General features: G+C 37.4%; 2 protein-coding genes across 5 annotated transcripts; both read right to left on the reverse strand.

Annotated features, from left to right (window-relative positions):
* Nucleotides 1-12,525: 12,525 nt before the first annotated feature.
* On the reverse strand, nt 12,526-16,139 carry LOC120631911 (fatty acid-binding protein-like). The gene is made up of 3 exons (XM_039901598.1): nt 15,918-16,139; nt 13,799-13,949; nt 12,526-12,728 (listed from the first exon to the last, which is right to left on the reverse strand). Exons 1-3 carry the CDS (start codon nt 15,918-15,920, stop codon nt 12,526-12,528), a joined length of 357 nt encoding a protein of 118 aa, XP_039757532.1. The 5' UTR covers nt 15,921-16,139.
* A 2,059-nt stretch (nt 16,140-18,198) lies between these two features.
* Nucleotides 18,199-19,903, reverse strand: LOC120631910. Of its 4 annotated transcripts, none has more exons than XR_005659069.1 (3): nt 19,622-19,903; nt 19,137-19,291; nt 18,199-18,546 (listed from the first exon to the last, which is right to left on the reverse strand). XR_005659069.1 is itself a non-coding variant. In XM_039901596.1 (3 exons), exons 2-3 carry the CDS (start codon nt 19,241-19,243, stop codon nt 18,272-18,274), a joined length of 378 nt encoding a protein of 125 aa, XP_039757530.1. In that variant the 5' UTR covers nt 19,244-19,273; nt 19,622-19,901; the 3' UTR covers nt 18,199-18,271. The 4 variants fall into 4 exon arrangements, 3 of the variants coding, with proteins under 3 accessions (XP_039757530.1, XP_039757529.1, XP_039757528.1); XM_039901596.1 differs by having other exon boundaries at nt 19,141-19,273; nt 19,622-19,901; XM_039901595.1 differs by having other exon boundaries at nt 19,141-19,301; nt 19,622-19,901.
* Between the last annotated feature and the right edge of the window lie 641 nt (nt 19,904-20,544).

Below are 20,544 nucleotides of genomic sequence, written 5' to 3' on the forward strand. Positions count from 1 at the left end.
CCTCTATCTCCAACCACATTCATCAGACCTACCCACAGTTCGGGCCAAATTAAACACATATTATAACCTCTATAGTACAAAAATATTTATTTAAATCGGTTATAATTTGTCGGAGTTATGGTGTAAAATCGCCGAGCTTAATGTGGTGATAAAAAGTATCCTATGTTACTTCTAACACTTTCAAGAATATGTGAACAAAGTTTCATGAGGATCGATTTAGAAGATTTTGCGTGAAGGCGTAACAAACAAACTTACATTGACATTTATAATATTAGTAGGCAGTAGGGATTATATTAGATTTTCCTATCCGCTTTCGCGCTCGCCTGTACACAAGTGCGCTATTCTGGTCCAAGGGTTAGTGCATGTCCTTAACTCCTAATAGGGCCCGTTCTCCTAGCACCAATTATAATACCTACCAGTTTACTGACTGCACTGACCACCTGACGTAAACGTCGTTATGGTAATTAAAACTGCTATTAGTTTCTATTTATTTGTATTAATACCATAACTAGCTGTAACCTTCGGTTTCACCCATGTTAAATAAGACCCAATTCCACATTGTGAAAGGACATAAGGACGCTTCCCCACGAAGGACAAAGGATTGGATAGAAGCAGGCGTTATTTTGCGGGATTCCATGATATATTATGAAACTTAAGGTATTTTGCTTTCATCATATAATAATAATTTTTCAAGCAATTTCGCAATTTCGCTCTCGTCTCAAGTGGTTACCTATTCGACTTCGCCGGAATTTGCACATTCTTTCTATTCTCTACTGTGTGTTGTTTTTTCCTTCTTCTCCACCTTATTTAAAGGAAAAATTTGAATTCGTTGGTCGCCCTGGTGAAGTTCTCCGTACTGCAAGGAAATTGATCTTAAGGGTGCCTTCACATAATTCATCTTTCTTCCACCGATCTTTCACTGTTCAGGCTGTTAAGCTTTGGAATGCCTTGCCTCTTGAAATCCGAGAGGCACAGTCTATTACCATTTTTAAAAAACTTGTCAAAGATCATTTTCTGTCTGCATCTGCGGATCTTTAACTTGCCTATTCCCTTCTGTTTTATTTGTGGTTTGACAATATTGTATATATTTATTTATTATTGATATTAATTATATAGGTAGATTAATTATTATCACTATCTATATATTTTATTGTAAGTTTGTTATATGTACATATTATATTTGTATATATAGGTTTATGCATGTTTATTTGCAACACAGTACAGTTAAATGCACCACCTACCTCTCTTCTTGAGCTGTTTTTAGCGCCTTTGGTTGCCTGGAAGAGATCGCTATGTAGCGATAAGGCCGCCAAATTGTATACCTTTTGTTAAATTTTTACTGTTAATTTGTTATGTTTATGTGGTGTACAATAAAAGTGTATTCATTCATTCATTCAATAATTTATTCACAAGAATGTAGGTACATACAGTTTTTAAAATGTAAAGTAGTTATTATAATATTAATACAAACAAATGCGTGCCTCACAAATTATATTGGTGTGTATGTCATAAATGTATGTAATGGTGCCATTTAAAATCTACTGTCCCTGATTTAGGTAAAACCTGTATTACAGGCGTCCAGCAGTGGATGTATATCAACCGATAGACGTCCACTGCTGGACTGTCTTTTGTAGGGAGTTCCAAATTCCACGGTTCAGTGCCGCTTGGATCCAGCGGCTATCTGCGACGCGCTTAATGTCATCTGTCCACCTCGTTGGGGGTCGACCATCGCTGTGCTTACCAGTTCGGGGCTGCCATTCCAGCACCTTGGGACCCCAACATCGTTCCTTTCTCCGAACTATGTGCCCTGCCCATTGCGACTTCAGCTTCGCGACTCGTTGAGCTATGTCGGTAACTCTGGTTCTTCTACGCATCTCCACATTTCTGATTTCATCGCGTAGAGATACTCCGAGCATAGCTCTCTCCATGGCCCGCTGAGTGACTCTGAGCCTTCTTATGATATATGGCCCATTTGCTATACTCCGCAGAAATCAGGAGAATCTGTAATAATATTACTTGAGGAAGCTCCGGTGTCGGAGCGAAACGTGCGTCCACTACTTCATTGCCGGAGATCTGTTTTGTGTGGAATATAAAGATAGAAGAAATTATAAAATACACCATACACCATACTGCGGGTTGACGCAGTGGGCATCGACCCTGCTTTCTGCATCTAAGACCGTGGGTTCGATTCCCATAACTAGAAAAATGTATGTGTGATGAAAATGAATGTGTTTCATATCATCATCTGTATGTTATAAGTATTTTACCCATAACAAAAGCTACGCTTACTTTGGGGCAAGATCGCGATGTGTGTATTGTTGTAGTATATTTACGTTTATAGATTCTCATGCTTTTCGCGGAGTCTAGCAAATTAAGCTTAATTTTCATACTAGGTGCAGGTATAGCAGCAAACGAAAAAAACATTCTGACAATGAATGTGATCGGCTGGAATTCGCAAACTAAACGCATGCGCGTCATATGTTATTTTCGTTCGCCGATGCGAATGAGAATTCATACCCAAGCTTTATAATTGTTTATTTAATCCTTAATTAAATTATAGTGGATTATTTTTCCGACCCAAATATCGACCAATAGAATTGCACCATTCGACGTCACGTGGTACAACCTACATGGTATTATACTGATAATTTTTTGAAAATTTTCTCTGGTAGTTGCTATATATATTTTGATATTTATTCATTATGAAATTCTTATTTGTTAACTGTACATTTCGTCTCATGGTGCAATTCTATTGGCCGACATTTGGGACGGAAAAATAATCCCCCGAATACCACACGAGCTTCAAAATTATCTGGCATTTCAGCTCTTGTGGTATTATAAGTGAATATTTCTATAAACTTACCTCTTACATATGCTTTAAAGTTATTGAGAGACATCTCAAAGATTTCATCCGATAATTTGTTTTAACATAATAATTTCACTTGAATGAATTACTCATTTTGTGAATGTAGCGTATAGTAAACTGCTCTACAAGTTTATTTTTAGGTACTTCTTATATTGATAAGTTTACATGCATTAATTTGAAATTTTAAAATCATAATAATGACTGGTTTAAGATATTTATTGTTCCATAAAGGAATTTCCATTTAAATGGAACACACAGGCTAATTTACAAAAAGTAGGGGTATTACATAGGTATTTAAAATTCATCTTCGAGCACACAATAAATATGTACATTGAAAATGGTAAGTGGGTAGTTTCGAACAGGACACCAATTGAATTTTCAATATTATGGTAAAACACCGTCATTATTTTTGATAATATTGCCCGTTCAATTTCATAGTGTCGGTACACCGGCAGGAGAATTTGGCATTTTACATTTACGCTTTTATTTTTTCTGTAAATTTTGTGATTTTTCTATTTTATTCATTCTTATGGTATTATAATAGATACGAATAAAAATAATTAAGACAAGTAAAAGGAAAATTTAAATGAAAAATATGAGTAGATAAACGAAAGTGAAATAGACACTATATTTCAACGCACGTAGTGTTGGGTTCATTGTGTCCTAAACCTATTTATATTAAAGGATCCAACGTTAATACGTTCTCAATCCATACTAAACTACCTATCGACACCTATCATAACCTCTGTTCCACGTAGGTACTACATCAAGTACGAAAAAACCTTTTCTGCCAACCATTCACTGCGGCATGGCATGGCACTTCGAAATAAAATGCCAAATTCTCCTGTGGATGTACGCCGCACGCGGAATCCTTTGGTAGCGCAGCTTCGCCTTTTGAACCGTCATGGGAATCAAACCCAAGATCTATTGATCCGTACTTGAACATGCTAACCGATACTGAAGTTAAAACATCAAATAATACTTATGTAATATGCAGTAGTTATAAAGGTAATAATCATGCCCGCATGTAAATAATGTTTGCGATTTCATACTGTCGCAACGTCGATTAGGAGTCATCATGTGAACCCATTACCGACCGACTATAGGGCCCGAGTATCCTGCCATAGTCATAAGGGCGCAGGCCGCACTCCACTACGCTGGCCCAGTACGGATTGGTGGAATTCAAACGCCTATGAGGCTGTGAGAACAGAATGGAGAACTCTCAGTCATGAAGGTTTCCTCACGATGTTTTCCTTCACCGTTAAAACAAGTGATATATTTTTTTTTTTATAATTATATGAATAAATATACTACGTCAATACACACATCTAGCCCTAAAGTAAGCGTAGCCTATGTCATGGGTACTAAGATGAGTGATGAATAATTATATGAATAATATACGTAAATACTTATAATATATAGATAAACACCCAGACACTGAAAAACATTTATGTTCATCACACAAACATTGTCCAGTTGTGGGAATCGAACCCACGGCCTTGGATTAGAAAGCAGGGTCGCTGCCCACTGTGTCAATCGGCTGTCAATTATTTAAAACGCGAATAACTTCTTAAAGTTAGAAGTGCTTGCTCTGATTCGAACTCGCCCCTCGAAAGTAAAGCCGAAGTTATAACCACTGGGCTATCACCGCTCCCATCAGATTACTGTGTTTAAAATGGCCAGTGGTGATGGTAACTAGCCACGGCCGAAGCCTCTCACCAGATTAAAAATAAAGCATAACTATAACTAAATAATTGATATAGGTAGGTCTTATTTATTTATAATATGTACCTATACCTAATAGGTACCTTTCTGTTTGTGTATAAAAGTTTACTTTTTTTATGAATGCTGTAAAACCTGCACTAAGGCATCCAACTTGTCTTGCCCATAAACAATACACATGTATGTTAGTGCGAGTTTAGAGTGCTTACAATCGTATGGTCGTTTTCGAATATCGAAACGCTCTAACGTCAAAATTACTTTAACTAATGTTTTATTTGTTTCTTATTTATTTATACGCTTTATTCTTACACCACAAAAAAGAAAAAAAACAATACAGAAAGCGGCCTTATCGCTTAGTAGCGATCTCTGCCAGGCAACCTTTGGATTAGGAAAACCAAGGGAAACCGGTTGGTGGGGTGTATTATTATTATATACTAGCTGTTGCCCGCGACTTCGCCTGCATTTGATTTTGTTTTTAAATTATTCAGTATCGCCTTAAATGTCGCCAGTGGGTTTGCTGCTGTCCGCTGATGAGTTCTGTCCTCTATCTGGCAAAATTAAACACATATTATAACCTCTATAGTACAAAAATAATTATTTAAATCGGTTATAATTTGTCGGAGTTATGGTGTAAAATCGTTAAACAATTTCATCCCCTCTCCCAAAGGAACCGAGCTTATTGTTGGGATAAAAAGTATCCTATATTACTTCTAACACTTCCAATAATATGTGTACAAAGTTTCATGAGGATCAATCAAGTAGTTTTTGCGTGAAAGCGTAACAAACAAACTTACATTGGCATTTATAATATTAGTAGGGATAGGGATAGGGATACTTACGATTATTACACAATAATACTTATCCAGATTACACACATATAATAAATATAAAAAATAATAAACTTATAAATACTATAACATACGATATATACTTTTAAATATGATTAATGTTGAACCATGGACAGAAGCAGGGTTAAGTTTTAGGGATGTTTCGATACGTTCTGGGAGACAGAACTCTTTTAGTAGTAATATAGCTGCGAAAGAGCTCGTGCGGGGAATTACGGGTAAGAATACCGCCAAGTAAAATGGTTGTATTCCGGTCTGAGGAAGTAGTGATAATAGTATAGTAATAATAATATAGTAGTGATAATAATTAAAAGTAAACTTTTTTTTAGTGATCTGCTTTTTGTGACAGAGCTCGTCAGGAGAAACTCCGCCAGTCTTATTTCTGACGCAAAACAGCATTGTTGCAATGCTGTGTTTTCGTATGACAGGCGTGCAATTATACGCACATGTGGCTAGCTCCTTCGCCTCAGGATGATTGAAAAGGTATTGGCAAATGGCAACATTAAAATTTTATAAAGCTTCATTATCATCATCACATCAACTCATTACCGGCTCACTACAGAGCACGGGTCTCCTCCCACAATGAGAAGGGGTTAAGGCCGTAGTCCACCACGCTCGCCCATTGCGGATTGGTGGGCTCCACACACCTTTGAGGACGTTATGTAGAACTCTCAGGCATGCAGGTTTCCTCACGATGTTTTCCTTCACCGTTAAAGCTAGTGATATTTTAATTACTTAAAACGCACATAAAAGAAAAGTTAGAGGTGCGTGCTGGGGTTCGAACTCGGCACCTCGAAGTGAAGTCGAGCGCTTACCCAACGCGCTATTACCGCTACGTTTATCGTTTTAGGTATCTATCCGTTATGAAGCTTACAACTCTGCATTTCTGAAGCTCTCTCACTGCTCCAGCTTAAACCATCAACTTGGTCCTCCGAATGTAAACACGAAAAAGTTCGCGCTAGGTGTACTGGGCATATATTTAGAGCAGGCAATGTCAGGGACGGGGTACATGACCGCAGTAGGTTAACCTCCCCCCTCCGGTGTACCGTAGAAAACCAGTCCTTCCACTCGCGATATAAGGAGATGTACTCAATGATGCCAATTCTGTTGTACACAAATTTTTAAACTTAACTTAATTGACAGATTCACTCGTTTTCATATTATTTAGATTGACGACCTCCCTCGCGAATATAATCGATATCGAATACGATCGATAATAATAATAAATAATAAATAAACATACTACGACAATACACACACCGCCATCTAGCCCCAAAGTAAGCGTAGCTTGTGTTATGGATACTAAGACGACTGATGAATATTTTTATGAATAATATACATAAATATTATTCATAAAAATATTCATCATTCATCATTCAATATTTTTATGAATAATATACATAAATGTTATTCATAAAAATATTCATCAGTTCGCAACGCATCGACAAACACTCATGCTCATTACACAAACATTTTCCAGTTGTGGGAATCGAATCCACGGCCCTGGGCTCAGAAAGCAGGGTAACTGTAAACTGCGCCAATCGGCCGTCAAAAAATCGATCGATCTAATGGGAGGTCCCTGATTCGAACCACAGCAGTTGCAATTTAGGAATTTATAATTTCTTAATTACTAGTAGTTATAGTTTAGGTAAGAGCACTGTGTAGTACAGAAGGCACCAATGTCGATACTGGTACAGTTTCTCTGTCTGATTTCCGCCACGGTGCACGGTGGTACAGGTGTACACAGGTGTGTGAGCAAACATTTTCCCCCAAACAATTCCCTCACTCCCATTGTCCACGATTATTTCCTTCATCGTAAAAGCAATGGACATTTAATTGCTTAAAACGCTAATAGCTCCGGAAGATTAGAGGGAATTTGATATCTTACCGCTAGTTTAAAATAAGTACCTATATTGATTTGGAGATTGCGTGTACACTGAGCTTAAATCACAAAGTAAACACACTATATATAAATTGACAGCGTCTAGATAAATCTTCTTTAATCCGTGATTATTAAACGGTTTTTAATAAAATATATTATTATCTTAATAAAAAAACCGGCTAAGTGCGAGTCAGTGTCGCTCAGCGAGGGTTCCGTACGTTGGAATAGCTCAAAAGACAGATCGATGGAGGGGTTCCTGCTGAAATGGCGAGCCAGAACCGGTTAAAGCAGCGTTGGTCGACCTCCAACGTATGCAAGCTGTCATCCCAGCGAGCCGCTGGGAAAAAGTGGCTGGCCCGTAGATTTTGTCCATAAGTGGACGTCATCAAACGAAGCGATGATGATATTTTTTTTTTATATATTATAGCGGGCAAACGAGCAAGTGGGTCACCTGATGGTAAGTGATCACCGCCGCCCATAAACATCTGCAGCACCAGAGGAGCCACCGATGCGTTGCCGGCTTTTAAGGAATTTGTTTATCCGCCCCTTGAATAACCCTAGATTGAATTTTTGAGGAAACACATCAGATAGGAGATTGTTCCACAGTTTTCAAGTGCGCGGAAAAGTTTTTAAGTTTAGGTTTTTCAAATAAACGTGACAATACGTCGAATAGCTGTGCAGTGTTTTGTTACACCTAAACTGACTGCACGTTTCACACGTCTGGTTTTGCTTAGCAACATAATTACTATTCCAACGTTATACCATGTTTATTTGTGAGGGCCTTAAAGTCTTAGGGTTCAGCTATCTTAATGGGTGTCTCACAGGGGTTTTGGGTTCTTTTCTATTTTCGATATATATAAAATCTGCCACTTTATTGCTTGACGGCAGGCCGCTCCGCTTCATCTTCTCATAAGATAGAATTATTGTTGTTTAAAATGTAAAATATTTGTGTTGAAAAAGAGAAAGAAACTGCAGAGTTTCTTGCTCGCTTCGCCTCGGACGGGTCTACTTTCTGAACCGGTGGACGTGCCGCCAAGCGATAGCGTTCCGCTACGTAGTTGCGTAGAAACCTATTAGGATTATGGCTCATAACTGTTACCCCTAACACGTTATTTGTCTACGATCTTAGACTGCATCATCACTTACAGTCATGACCTTGCAGTCAAGTGCTTGTACAGGGATTAAAAAAATTGACGGCCGATTGGCGCAGTGGGCAGCGACCCTGCTTTCTGAGCCAAGGCCGTGGGTTCGATTCCCACAACTGGACAATGTTTGTGTGATGAACATGAATGTTTTTCAGTGTCTGGGTGTTTATCTATATATTATAAGTATTTATGTATGTTATTCATATAATTATTCATCATTCATCTTAGTACCCATAACACAAGCTACGCTTACTTTGGGGCTAGATGGCGATGTGTGTATTGTCGTAGTATATTTATTATTTATTTTTAAAAAAATGGTCGCCATAAGGTTACTACTTATTTAGCATTTTCGTACGAAACCCTATTAAGAACATTAGCGTAGCGGCTGTTAGGTACTGCAGGTGACATATTGACAGTGACATGTGACAGGTAGACAAGTCTCAGAGACAAGTAGACGAGTAAAGGTCAACGCACACCGGGACCATGGCAGAACATAGACATCGGAGCTATCTAAGTTTCACTGATAGTTTTCAGTGAATAGACTTTAATTTTATTAAGTTTAAATTTATATATCTACACTAGGGAAATATAAAAAAGAACGGGCAGCAGACTCCTTTATGCTACTACTATCTACTGCTTTCAACCGATCTGCCCAGGGTGGTGCTTATGAGAAAACCCTCCCGTTGCGAGAGGGCTTTGAGCCCAACAGTGGACTGTTATACGCTATCGATGGTGGATCTATACGATAACCGGTACTATGTTCGATCCACATCCCAAACCTAAAACTTTTCGCAGTTATGTGCGATTTTTATGATATTAATTAAATAGCACTTGCTTCATCGATGAAGGAACACATCGTAAGGATACCTGATCGCCTGAGAGAACGTTCTAGAAGGCATGTGAATAAAGTTGACGAATCTAAATCACGGATCATTTACGTGTGTCGAAGTGTGATCCGCTCCCAGGGGCGGCGCCGAGTGCAATTACTAGCGCGCAAACAAATTACATTGGACATTATTACGTTACTATTATTTCTTTTTCGAATGAATTTCTGGGTTAAAGACATTTGTACTAGCACGAAAAATTTGTTAGCGTCTGAGAAGTAAACATTACTAAACATTACATGTCTCTACAATGCCCCTTTATTGCAAAATTACCCATTACCAGCCCACTACGGGGCATGGGTCTCCTCCCACAATACTAAGTCCACTACGCTAGCTCAGTTCGGATTGGTGGACTCCTCCTCGCTTTGATAACTTTATGGAGAACTCTCAGGCGTGCAGGTTTCCTCACGATGTTTTCCTTCGCCGTTGAAGCATGTGCTATTTAAACCTTTCAACGCTTAATTAAACCTGTCTACAATTTTTTAAATCAGTTCAGTTTTTAGTTTAAAGAGACTTAAAAAATAAATAATATTAGTACATAAGTATATATTATATGGGAGCAGGTAGTTACTTTAATTAGGTGGTAACAAAAAAAACAGATTTGAATTTTTACGATTCGTTTCATTTAAACTATTTAACCAACTTAATATTAATTTACAAGTCAAAGTAATATTAAATAAATATTATTATAATATGGTAATAAGTAGAAAAACTTAAATTAATGCTAGATTTAAAAGATAAAGCTATTTCGGTATATATCCAAGCACTCAATGGATGTTCTAACATTTTATGTAAGCCAAACAAAATTCCGTGTGTTAAGTAATGTTTTATTATAATTACGAACAGCCTCCATGGTTCAGGGGTTTGTAAAATTGACAGATCCAGAAGTCCTGGAGTCTACTCCAGGGTCGGGCCAAACGTTTTTTCGTATTGGGTTTTCTTTCAACAACCATTATATATACTCCTACTATTAGTAGAATTTATCATCCCTATGTCTAAGCCGGAGGCCTTAGAGGTGGAAGGAGGTCTAGCAGAAACATCAGTACGATTGTATTGTTAACAACAACAGTTACGATTAAATTTTATACGTTGTTTTGTTTTCTTTTTTATTTACTTTTTGTAGTGTGCAAAAAAGTAAATTGATTCATTCATATGATTAGGTACTGTACTATCATCTATCTATCTCTATATCTATAAAAGAGAAAGTGTGTGGGTATGTTCCGTATAAGCTCCAAAACGGCTGGACCGATTTCAATGAAACTTTCAGGGAATCTCCGGATTGACCTGGCGAGTAATCCTATAAAGTTTGGTGACGATCGGAGCACTCCTATTTTTGAACTGTCAAACTGTCAAATACATATTTTATTTACTATGATGATGTACATGGGTGTAGATAATGATCTTCACCCGCTCGAAAAGAGAATAGAAGTGAATGAATACGGAGAGAAATAAATGATTTAATATATTATGAGACTTAAATTAAAAATTTAATGATGTAATAAATAAATAATAAATATACTACGACAATACACACATCGCCACCTAGCCCCAAAGTAAGCATAGCTTGTGTTATGGGTACTAAGATGACTGATAAATATTTTTATGAATTATATATACATAAATACTTAGAAAATACATATAAACACCCAGACACTGAAAAACACTTATACTCAACACACAAACATTTTCCAGTTGTGGGAATCGAACCCACGGCCTTGGACTCAGAAAGCAGGGTCGCTGCCCACTGCGCCAGTCGGCCGTCAAAAGTAAGTTTATTGTTTAAATGAAATAAAGCAAAATCTAGCCCGGCGAAGCGGGCTGGGAACGCTAGTAGTTTATAAAAGCCCTTCCGGTACGATGTCGCCTTAATATCTATTAAGGCTATGGGTATTACACACCCGTTTTTTTTACACTACAAGTTAGCTAGCTTGAGTGCAATCTCATCTAAACAAACCTAAGATGGTAACGGGCTAACCAGTAAGGGGTTTGACAGTTATATTAAAACCAGTTGTAGTTGAATCGAAAAAATGTTTATATGTACGAAGCGATACCGCTCGGGTGCCGAGCCGCTGCCGCAAAGCATGCGGGCCGGCCTTAACACACAGGTACATGTAATCACAAGACGGCAAGTATGGTTAAGAGGCCGTAAAAAGAAAAGTTCACTACGAAAATACACACATCGCCATCTAGCCCCAAAGTAAGCGCAGCTTGTGTTATGGGTACTAAGATGGCTGATGAATATTTTTATGAATTATATACATAAATGCATATAATAAACATCCAGACACTGAACAACATTCGAGTACATCACAAAACCGGTTCCCCTTGGTTTTCCCAATCCTAAGGTTGCCTGGAAGAGATCGCTACTAAGCGATAAGGCCGTCATTCGTATCCTACTTTTTAAGTTTTTTCTTGTTGTGTCCAATCTTTTGTTTTTTTTCTATTTGTGGTGTACAAACAAAGTGTATAAATAAAATAACATAAACAACCATTTTCCAGTTGTGGGAATAAACCCCCGGCCTTGGACTCAGAGAGCAGGTTCAAGACATCACAGTCGGCCGTTAATTCTACGTGAACTATTTTTATTTCTTATTTTCGTTTTTAGGTCCTAAGTTTTCATTGTATAGAATTTCTGCAAGATTTGCTATACAGGTACGCTGTGAAGGTAAAAAAATATTATTTTTATGCCCCGAAATAATATCCGAAACGTACAGGGTAACAGCTATAATAATTTTATTCGCAAATCATTTGTTGAACATAACAGAACTTATACCGAAACTGGTTTAGGCAAAATAAATAACCGCTCTAAAACGGTTATAACCATTGGTTACTTACTTAAAGTGGTTATTTTTAGTATCTGAATTACATTATATGATATGTGAATTTGAACCTAAATACAGTTGATATAACGTTCAGCCTCCATCGCCGATGACGGAACTTTGTTAGTCTGGCCAAAAGCGCGTGGGTTTTCGGACCCGGACATCAGACGTTTGAAGTGATTGTTCAGTATCGTATCTATATGTTACGGCATTAGAGTATTTACAAAATTGAACCTAATTGACCTTAGATAGGGTTCAAGTTGCATCGCCCGCGCGTTCTCGCGCCCGGACATCTGATGCTTGAAGTCTCTTGAAGAATCTTAAATGTTTTATCTGTTACGATAAAAGAGATATCATTAAACCTAATCTAGCTTAATATAGGGTTCAAGTTTCATCGCTCGCATGATGTCTCCGGTTACAGAGCAGCGACCAGCCTGCATGATGACCCGCGGGTCCTCGCGCCCGGACACCAGCTGCTTGAAGTGATGCTCGTTGAGTGTGAACGTCGTGTCAGGGTCTTCTTCCGGCTCGCCCTCGTATACGATCACCTTGTTGAGGTCAAGAGCTGATAACAATATACCAAACCATACAAAAACGTTTTAATACGAAAAGTGTTTAAAAATTATCTTTCATATTACGAAACATTGACTAAGTAATATCTATGGACCAGCCGTAGCCTCAAGCCTGTAGTTTTTTGATTTTTCAAGGAATTATATATATTGTGTATTTTCTGTTAATCAGCCAAGCAGAGGTGGGAATATCCCGGTGCCATCTCTTGTGGCTTGGGGTTTTAATTACGTATTTGTGGTAATATTCGTTAAAGCTCACCAACCCACATTGGAGCAGAATCGTGGGTCTAAGCTCTGAAACCGTCTCTCCTATGAGTGGAGAGGTCCGTGTTCAGCAGTGGGACGTTAATAGGCTACGGATGATGATAATAAAGGAAGGCGTTAATATTACGTATTTTGTTTAAAGGGCAAAATTATTATGGAGTATTGGCACATGCTGCGGGAGCGTGAAAAATTAGTTTTCCTAATCCCGGCAGCTGACTTTTGATTTCCAAAACGACGCCCCCCACAGTCTGCCGTATGAAACAAAATTAATACTTAAAAAAAATATACTACGACAATACATGCATTGCCATCTAGGCCCAAAGTAAGCATAGATTTTGTTTTGGGTACTAAATGACTGGTGGATATTTTTTTATGAATAATATACATAAATTAACACACACAGATAAATACCCAGCCATTGAAAAAACATTCATGATCATCACAAATTTTCAGTTGTTGGAATCGAATCCACAGCCTTGGACTCAGAAAGCAGGGTAGCTGCCCACTGCGCCATTCGGCCGTCAAATTTAGGTATACAACATATTACTAATTTACAGTACCTATATTACTTTTTTAAAAATAGCCGATGCATCGGCGGAAGGAGAGCCGTAGCTTAGTAATCAAAGCGCTGAGGCCGCGATTGCCAGAGTGTCGCAGGTTAAAATTCTGTTTTTTTCGATTTTTTTTTTTTTAATTTATAAAATTGATATTTCCTCCAAGTGTAGGTAAAAGTTATCATAGAAATTATATTACTTTTATACGATTTTAATACAATTATTTTAATAGGATGAATATAACTCACTCCAAGAATAGACAGAGATTCCTTTGGTGATGTTGAAAAGGAAGACTCCACCCAGCTCCTTCGCCTTAACCGGATCCACGCTTTCCAACCGAGCCTTTATCTTGGCCACCAGTTCGCTTTTACTCAAGTTGTTGTCACTGTGAGCTGCACCCTGTAACACAAGAAATATCAGCACTAACAGCTGAAATAAGCTTTCAAATTCAAAAATACAAAATTCATTTATTTCAAGTGCCTAATATAAGTACTTTTGATACTTCAAGTTTGTCTGTTTGTAGTGACTCAACCACCGGATCGGAAGGCAGATTCTACCGAGAAGATGCCGGAAAAAACTCGGCACTTGTTCTTTTCCAACATCAACTATTTGAATTTTACATTTTAACATTCATTTTTGTATCTTGTGAGAGACGAAAGCGTAGCCGGATGCTTCCAAGCAACCTTGTCATTAAAAAATAATCAATTTTATAGTAGCCTCGGGTGGCATAAAAGCTTAAAACATCTTAAAACTTGTACCACAAGCTAGGAGCTATTTCATAACGTATATATACACGTATTTGGTTTCACAGTGTAATGTCACTTGACAGAAATAACATGATTTATTAATCTCTCTCAATAAGTTCATAGTTTATATTTATTTATTTATTTATTTATTTATTCCCATCTTACATTTTTGTCAATATAGAAAAAAAAATACTTATGCTTACTTAAAAATCCTGTTATAACGTTAAGGATTACTTAAACGATAAAAAAGCTTGGGTGTGAATTGCTCTTTCTTCATAAGGTAATAAATAATATAAATTTACCCGGCTAAGTTTGTTGTGGGCTCTTCTTAGACCAGGGCGCGTTTGGAACCCTCGTAGCTTTAGGTTTAAGATGGCGAACGAAGTTATCACCATCGCCTTACAATTATGTAAACATATATGTATGAAGGCTTCATAAGCGCCTGTGATAGGCCTACATGAATAAAGAAGTTTTGAATTTATTTTTTTGCATGAAATAACTTAATACTGAATTTTGAGAAGTCGTAGAGCAAAAGTTGTTAGTTTTATTCTTAGATCGAGAGCTTTCTGGATCTTTTTATTTAACCCTGTGTACAAAGCTACCTAGGTGCTCAACGCAAATAAAGAAGTTTTTACTTTAAAAAAAATATCATGTGCAACTAATGAAAGCGGAACTGGCCTCATTAAAACATCAAGAGGTTCAACAATTGTATAGTAACCTCGACCTTCTTTGCAGAGTAATAATAGAAAGTTGTGTTTAATTATAATAAGTAGGTACTTAGGTAATACATAAGTTAGACGTCGCGGAACGCTTCACAGGTTTGAACATTAACACACTAGGAAGTTGAGAGTCGTAACTTACAAGAGGCATGACGGCATTAGAGAGCGTCATTTCGTATATCGTGACGGCATACGAATCTTTCTTACTACCAAAGTAAAAAGATGTTAAAAAAATTGGATTTACAGTAAAGTTTCTTGTGAAGCGATTGATCTCACGCAGCATGGGTCACCCCTCAGAATGAGAAGTGTTTAGGCCGTAATCAACCACGCTGGCCAAGTATGGATTGGTAGACTTCACACGCCTCAAATTTAAACAAGCTTTTGAAAACGTAATGGAGAACTCTTAGGCATGCATGGTTTGCTCACTATGTATTCCTTCCAGTTAAAGCTAGTGAAATTTTAATTGTCTGAATTAAAAAAGAACGCACATAACTCCGAAAGTTGTGATCCGATGAATAGATAGTCTTAATTGCACAAATTAAAAGAGAACACGTGAAATAACAAAAACAATGAAAAATAATATAAAACGCGTAACCCTTTATGGAAGAATCAAGTACGGGGGAAACGGTGCGGCCCGGAGATCGAACTCGGTAACCCCGTAAGGGAGGCCGAAGCTCTAAACACTAGGATATCACCGCCCACATAAATAAATAATGGTAGCTTTTAATGTTATGACAACATTACAGTGAACAACACACTATAGTAGTTTCCTGTGAAGTGACTGATTTTCCAATAAAGATGTTCAAAAAAATATTGTCAACTTTTATGAAATTAATATTTATAAAAAATAAACCTATGGTTTAGTGAAATGAAATGAAATATAAAAAGTGCAATGCACTCACCATGTTGTTAGTCGATTCCGTTCTGGCGGAGGGGCAGTGAGTGAGGCTGCGGACTTTCACTGTTACAAAACTTTGAAGCACGCTGCTCTGGCTAGGGTGACAATAACAGACTTGTGTTATTAACACACTGGACTAACTGACCAGTCCCATCTCTGCCAATCTCGCGTGAGACCCCTTACCCAGCTCCCAATCTCAAATTTAAAAAAAATTAAATAATCTGCTTGGTTGACGTTTGATGTTTATAGCACTACAGCCTGTGAAAAATATACTACAGGGCTTGACGTCAGCGACGAGGTTTACCTGGCCACGCGCCGTGACGGTCTGCTGCGTTTAGTTATTCCGACCGGTTTTGTAGCGCATACAAGAGCTTTCGCCTTTATATGCCTGTTTCTGAGATAAGGGGGCTTAGCAAAAGATGGTGAAGTAAAGTGATAGATCGCCCGTTGGCCACGTCGACAGGAAGCGCGACAGAGTTTGCGCACTCCTGGAATACTGACGTATGTACTACGGATGAAATCTTCTCTAGTTCTTATACAAATGCCTCTTGTATAAGAACTAGAATCTGAGTCTTGATCTGGAACTCGTGTACACCAGACGTTACAAACATTTGGTTATCACGAATTGAAATCACTTGATTTTCATTATTTTAAGCTTCATACTCAAATGTATTAGTACTTATTATGAGCAATGACCCTATGTTTGTTATTTGAGTACATTATATAAGAGTAGATATATAGTATACTTCTGTACGTATACATTATTGTTCTGTAAATATTTTATCTTTATTATTAAACTAGCGGACACGGTATATATACGAGTACATTCCGACCTACTACCCAGTAGGTATAGCTGCTGTCGGAATGTACATTGGGATTATAGACATTTTTGGTGCAATCCAGCACCTTCGCCCCAATTAAAGCTCACTTGTGTCAACCAGGTTTGTCTTCAAGTGAAAAAGAAATATAAAATTCAAATTTGGAAGCATCACATAAACATTTTTTAGCCTATATCGCCCGGTTTAAAAAATGGCTATTGAAACTGACATTTGAGCTCGTACCGTCTCGTAAGTCGAGACTTTTTTTATAGTATGAAATGACACTTTCAGTAATTGCATCAAGACGTACAAGGTATTTTAATACAAATATGACAAGGAACGAAATTGAGGAGGTAAAAAATACGCAAAGAAATAAAGTATAGACAAATTTATTGAATGCTATCAAATTAAAAAGCTCATTGTGTTAATTAGAAAAATATATTTTTTGTTAAAAGAAATACAATCTTGTGTTGTTGACAACACAAACAAAAAGTTTTCCAGTGTGGTGTGGGCACCCGACCGACAAAGTACTCATATTAACCGCCGCTATGTATTGCGTAAAATTTCACTTTTAACTACACCGGAGTGTCAATAGAGGATTATGGTGATGTGGTTATGATTATCTTTTAAATGTCTATTATAGTCCGTTTCCTTATTCATTGCAGCATAACTTAAACTAGATGCGATGCCGTGGGAAAGCTTAAACGTATGTTTGTCATAAGTACCCATTTGTATGCATGGTTTTGCATTTCATTCGTAATAACTCTGCCGTCCAAAGAAAGATGATTATGCGATATAGACTGTGTCCGGTCACATAGATCGTCTCGGAGTTTGGAGTGAAGAGCAAGATTTATTTGTCGTTATAATAGAGTGATCATTTCTCTTTCTTGAAAAGAGAATTACTAATCTAGAATAATTATAACTTTGGATAATCTGATTCTCTATGATGACCAAAAATTCACCTTTTTTATCGCCGTTTTCAGAGGAAAAAGAAAAAGAGAGGAAAGAAAGAAAGAAAAAAACTTCGTCTTTCGCAAAGTTTTCGTTACAGATAGAATTGAATAGGCTCAGTTTTGGATGAGAAAACGTGAATACGAAACGTCAATCTCATAAATTTCTTCATAAGTAGATAATAAATTGCACTCTACGTAGAAAGACACGGGGAGTAGGTAAAGGCGCAGCGCGAATGCAATAGTTGATTCAAATAATAATGTCCATGCTATACCAGCGTGCATACAGAGTATGCATTAAGCGAGCATGATGCAGATGACATAAAATTAAAGAAATCTGCAGTACGAGCTATAAACAACTTAAGGATAGGCATTGTAAGAGTTACTAAAAGCCTACCCTTTAGGTTTTGTAACTCGTACTGCAAATTTTCTTCACTATTATGCACGCCAATGCCTACCAGCCGGTCTGTAGGAACGGCAAGTCAGCTCCGAGAGTTCGGTTGAAAAAAAAATGCTATACAGCGAGCAGCGGGTCTTTCATCTAAACAGCGAAACGGATTGCGACGTGGAAGGAGCAGTTAAACTTTTCGTCATTTGAATTCTAAAGTGCTTGACTTAGACCTAAAAGCAGATTTAAGTAAAGGTTCTGAGGACTTGGTGCCTGCTCTGATAGGTGGAATAGGTCTGCGGATTATTGAGGAATTGCTTGTCATTGCACTCTTAGTGAACGTGGCTGATGTTGTACGGGAATTTCTTCCATCGTCTGGATCTTGTTGGTTGGGTGGTTGGTTGGTTGATTGGTTGGTTGGTTGATCGGATGACTGGTTTGTTTGGTTAGCTTGCATTTGGGCTTGGCGGTGATCCACTGAAACAGTTTTGGATTTATAGGCGGATGACGATAGACAGAGATAGTAAGCATGAGCCTTACGAATGGGCTTTAAAAGCTCAGTATCACTTAGCATAATATACCTACCATCCATATAATGTTAGGTAATTAAATTTTTATTTCTAAACAATTTTTGTCAAATTAACTTTAGTTACATAACGCTTTGTCAATGCTATGTGCACCTGTAAATGACGTGAATATCAGTGCATATTTCAAAAAGTGTTATACGCATGTTGTTTGTGCTCTTAATAAATAAATGAATAATATCTCCTGCGTAGTTGGAAAATCTCTCTGGAGATTGACCATCGCCAGTGGCGTGCATAGAGGGTATGCACAGGGTATGCAGATGATATAAAATAAAGAAAATCTCCCGTACGAGTTATAAATACTGAAGGGTAGGCTTTTTATAACTCTAACAACGCCTAACCTTAAGTTTTTTGTAACTCTTACTGGAGATTTTCATCATTTTATATCATCTGCATACTCTGTGCATAACCTCTATGCACGCCAGTGAGTCCACCGCAGCTGAAATCGGTCAGGGAAACTGTACATGGAAAAATGTGACTAACTTACGAACGCGACGAATGGCTCCTTCTATCCTGCGCTCGATGATTGTCCCCACCAGTAGAAATAACACCACCGCCAAGACCATCGGGCCGTATGAGCTCCATTCCATAGGTAGCTCGGCTGTGGGCCGCTTCGGTCACTACAAGTTAGCCCTTAGCTGCAATCAGCTTATAGTAATAAATAAAATACATAAATAAATATACTACGACAATGCACACATCGCCACCTAGCCCCAAAGTAAGCGTAGCTTGTGTTATGGGTACTAAGATGGTTGTTGAATATTTTTATGAATAATATATCTTTATATATATATATTTCTTGTATGCGTGTGTCTGACACTGAACGCCTCCTAAACGGCTGGACCGATTTGAATGATTTTTTTGGTACGCGTTTGGGTGGCACCTTGGATGGTTTAGATTCACAAATCAGCCCGACAGCGATTAGTGTCCAATTTGAAAAAAATGTACTAAACAATAAATAATCTTACCTTACTTTACTGTAGTATTCAAATAAGCGTATACGGTTGCAGCGAACTAGCGATATATTATTTGCATTGGGAGTCGTTGAACGGTTTAATTTTAATTTTTCATCAACATTTTAATAGGTTTTCTTATTGTTGTTCTGAAGAATTTTGTTTCCAAATCATGGCCATGCAGATTCATTTTGGAAGTAAGATATGACAATCTACTATTGTAGGAATCTATTACCTAATAACTATAAATCATAATATGGTATCACACTGAATCTAAATTACATTGAAACGTCATTATGATAATGGAAATTTTGTTATTGAAATCGAATCATAGTACCGTATTACGTATATAGACATTTTAAAATGTTGACGTATGAAATGCAAGTTTAATAGTTATGGTATCCTCTTTGAACAACATCGAAAAATCAATGTATAAAAAAGCATTTAAGTAAGAATTGTATCGTGTAGTGGCTACTTGCACTTTCATTGATGAAAATTGTTTTTTTAAACGACTAAAAATAACACTTAAAATTCTATTCAACAACGAAATATGTACACAATTTCAACAAAACACTAGCCGGTGATGACACTTAATGCACCAACTAAGGAAATGGGGACACTTTAAAGACACGCTCAAGCTACTAGTATAAGAATCAACACGCTTCGAGAAAACTTGCTGACAAGCGATTTCGCGTTTCGGTACGATCTCGTGTAAAAACCAATTTTGGGCTATAATAGCTTAACCCACGTCCATCTTAGACTGTGAGTATCACATAACATCAGGTGATCAACATCTTTTTTTTATTACACTACAGTCAAGGGCAAACTTGTAGTGGAATAAAAAAAGATGACTATAGTATATACATAGATTATAGTAGCTCCTTCATCTGAGTTATAATATCTTTGGGCCGTTCTTTGATATTCCTTATTCATTGGTG

The sequence above is a fragment of the Pararge aegeria genome, chromosome 19 (assembly GCF_905163445.1).
Source record: "Pararge aegeria chromosome 19, ilParAegt1.1, whole genome shotgun sequence".
NCBI classification, from domain to species: Eukaryota; Metazoa; Arthropoda; class Insecta; order Lepidoptera; family Nymphalidae; genus Pararge; species Pararge aegeria.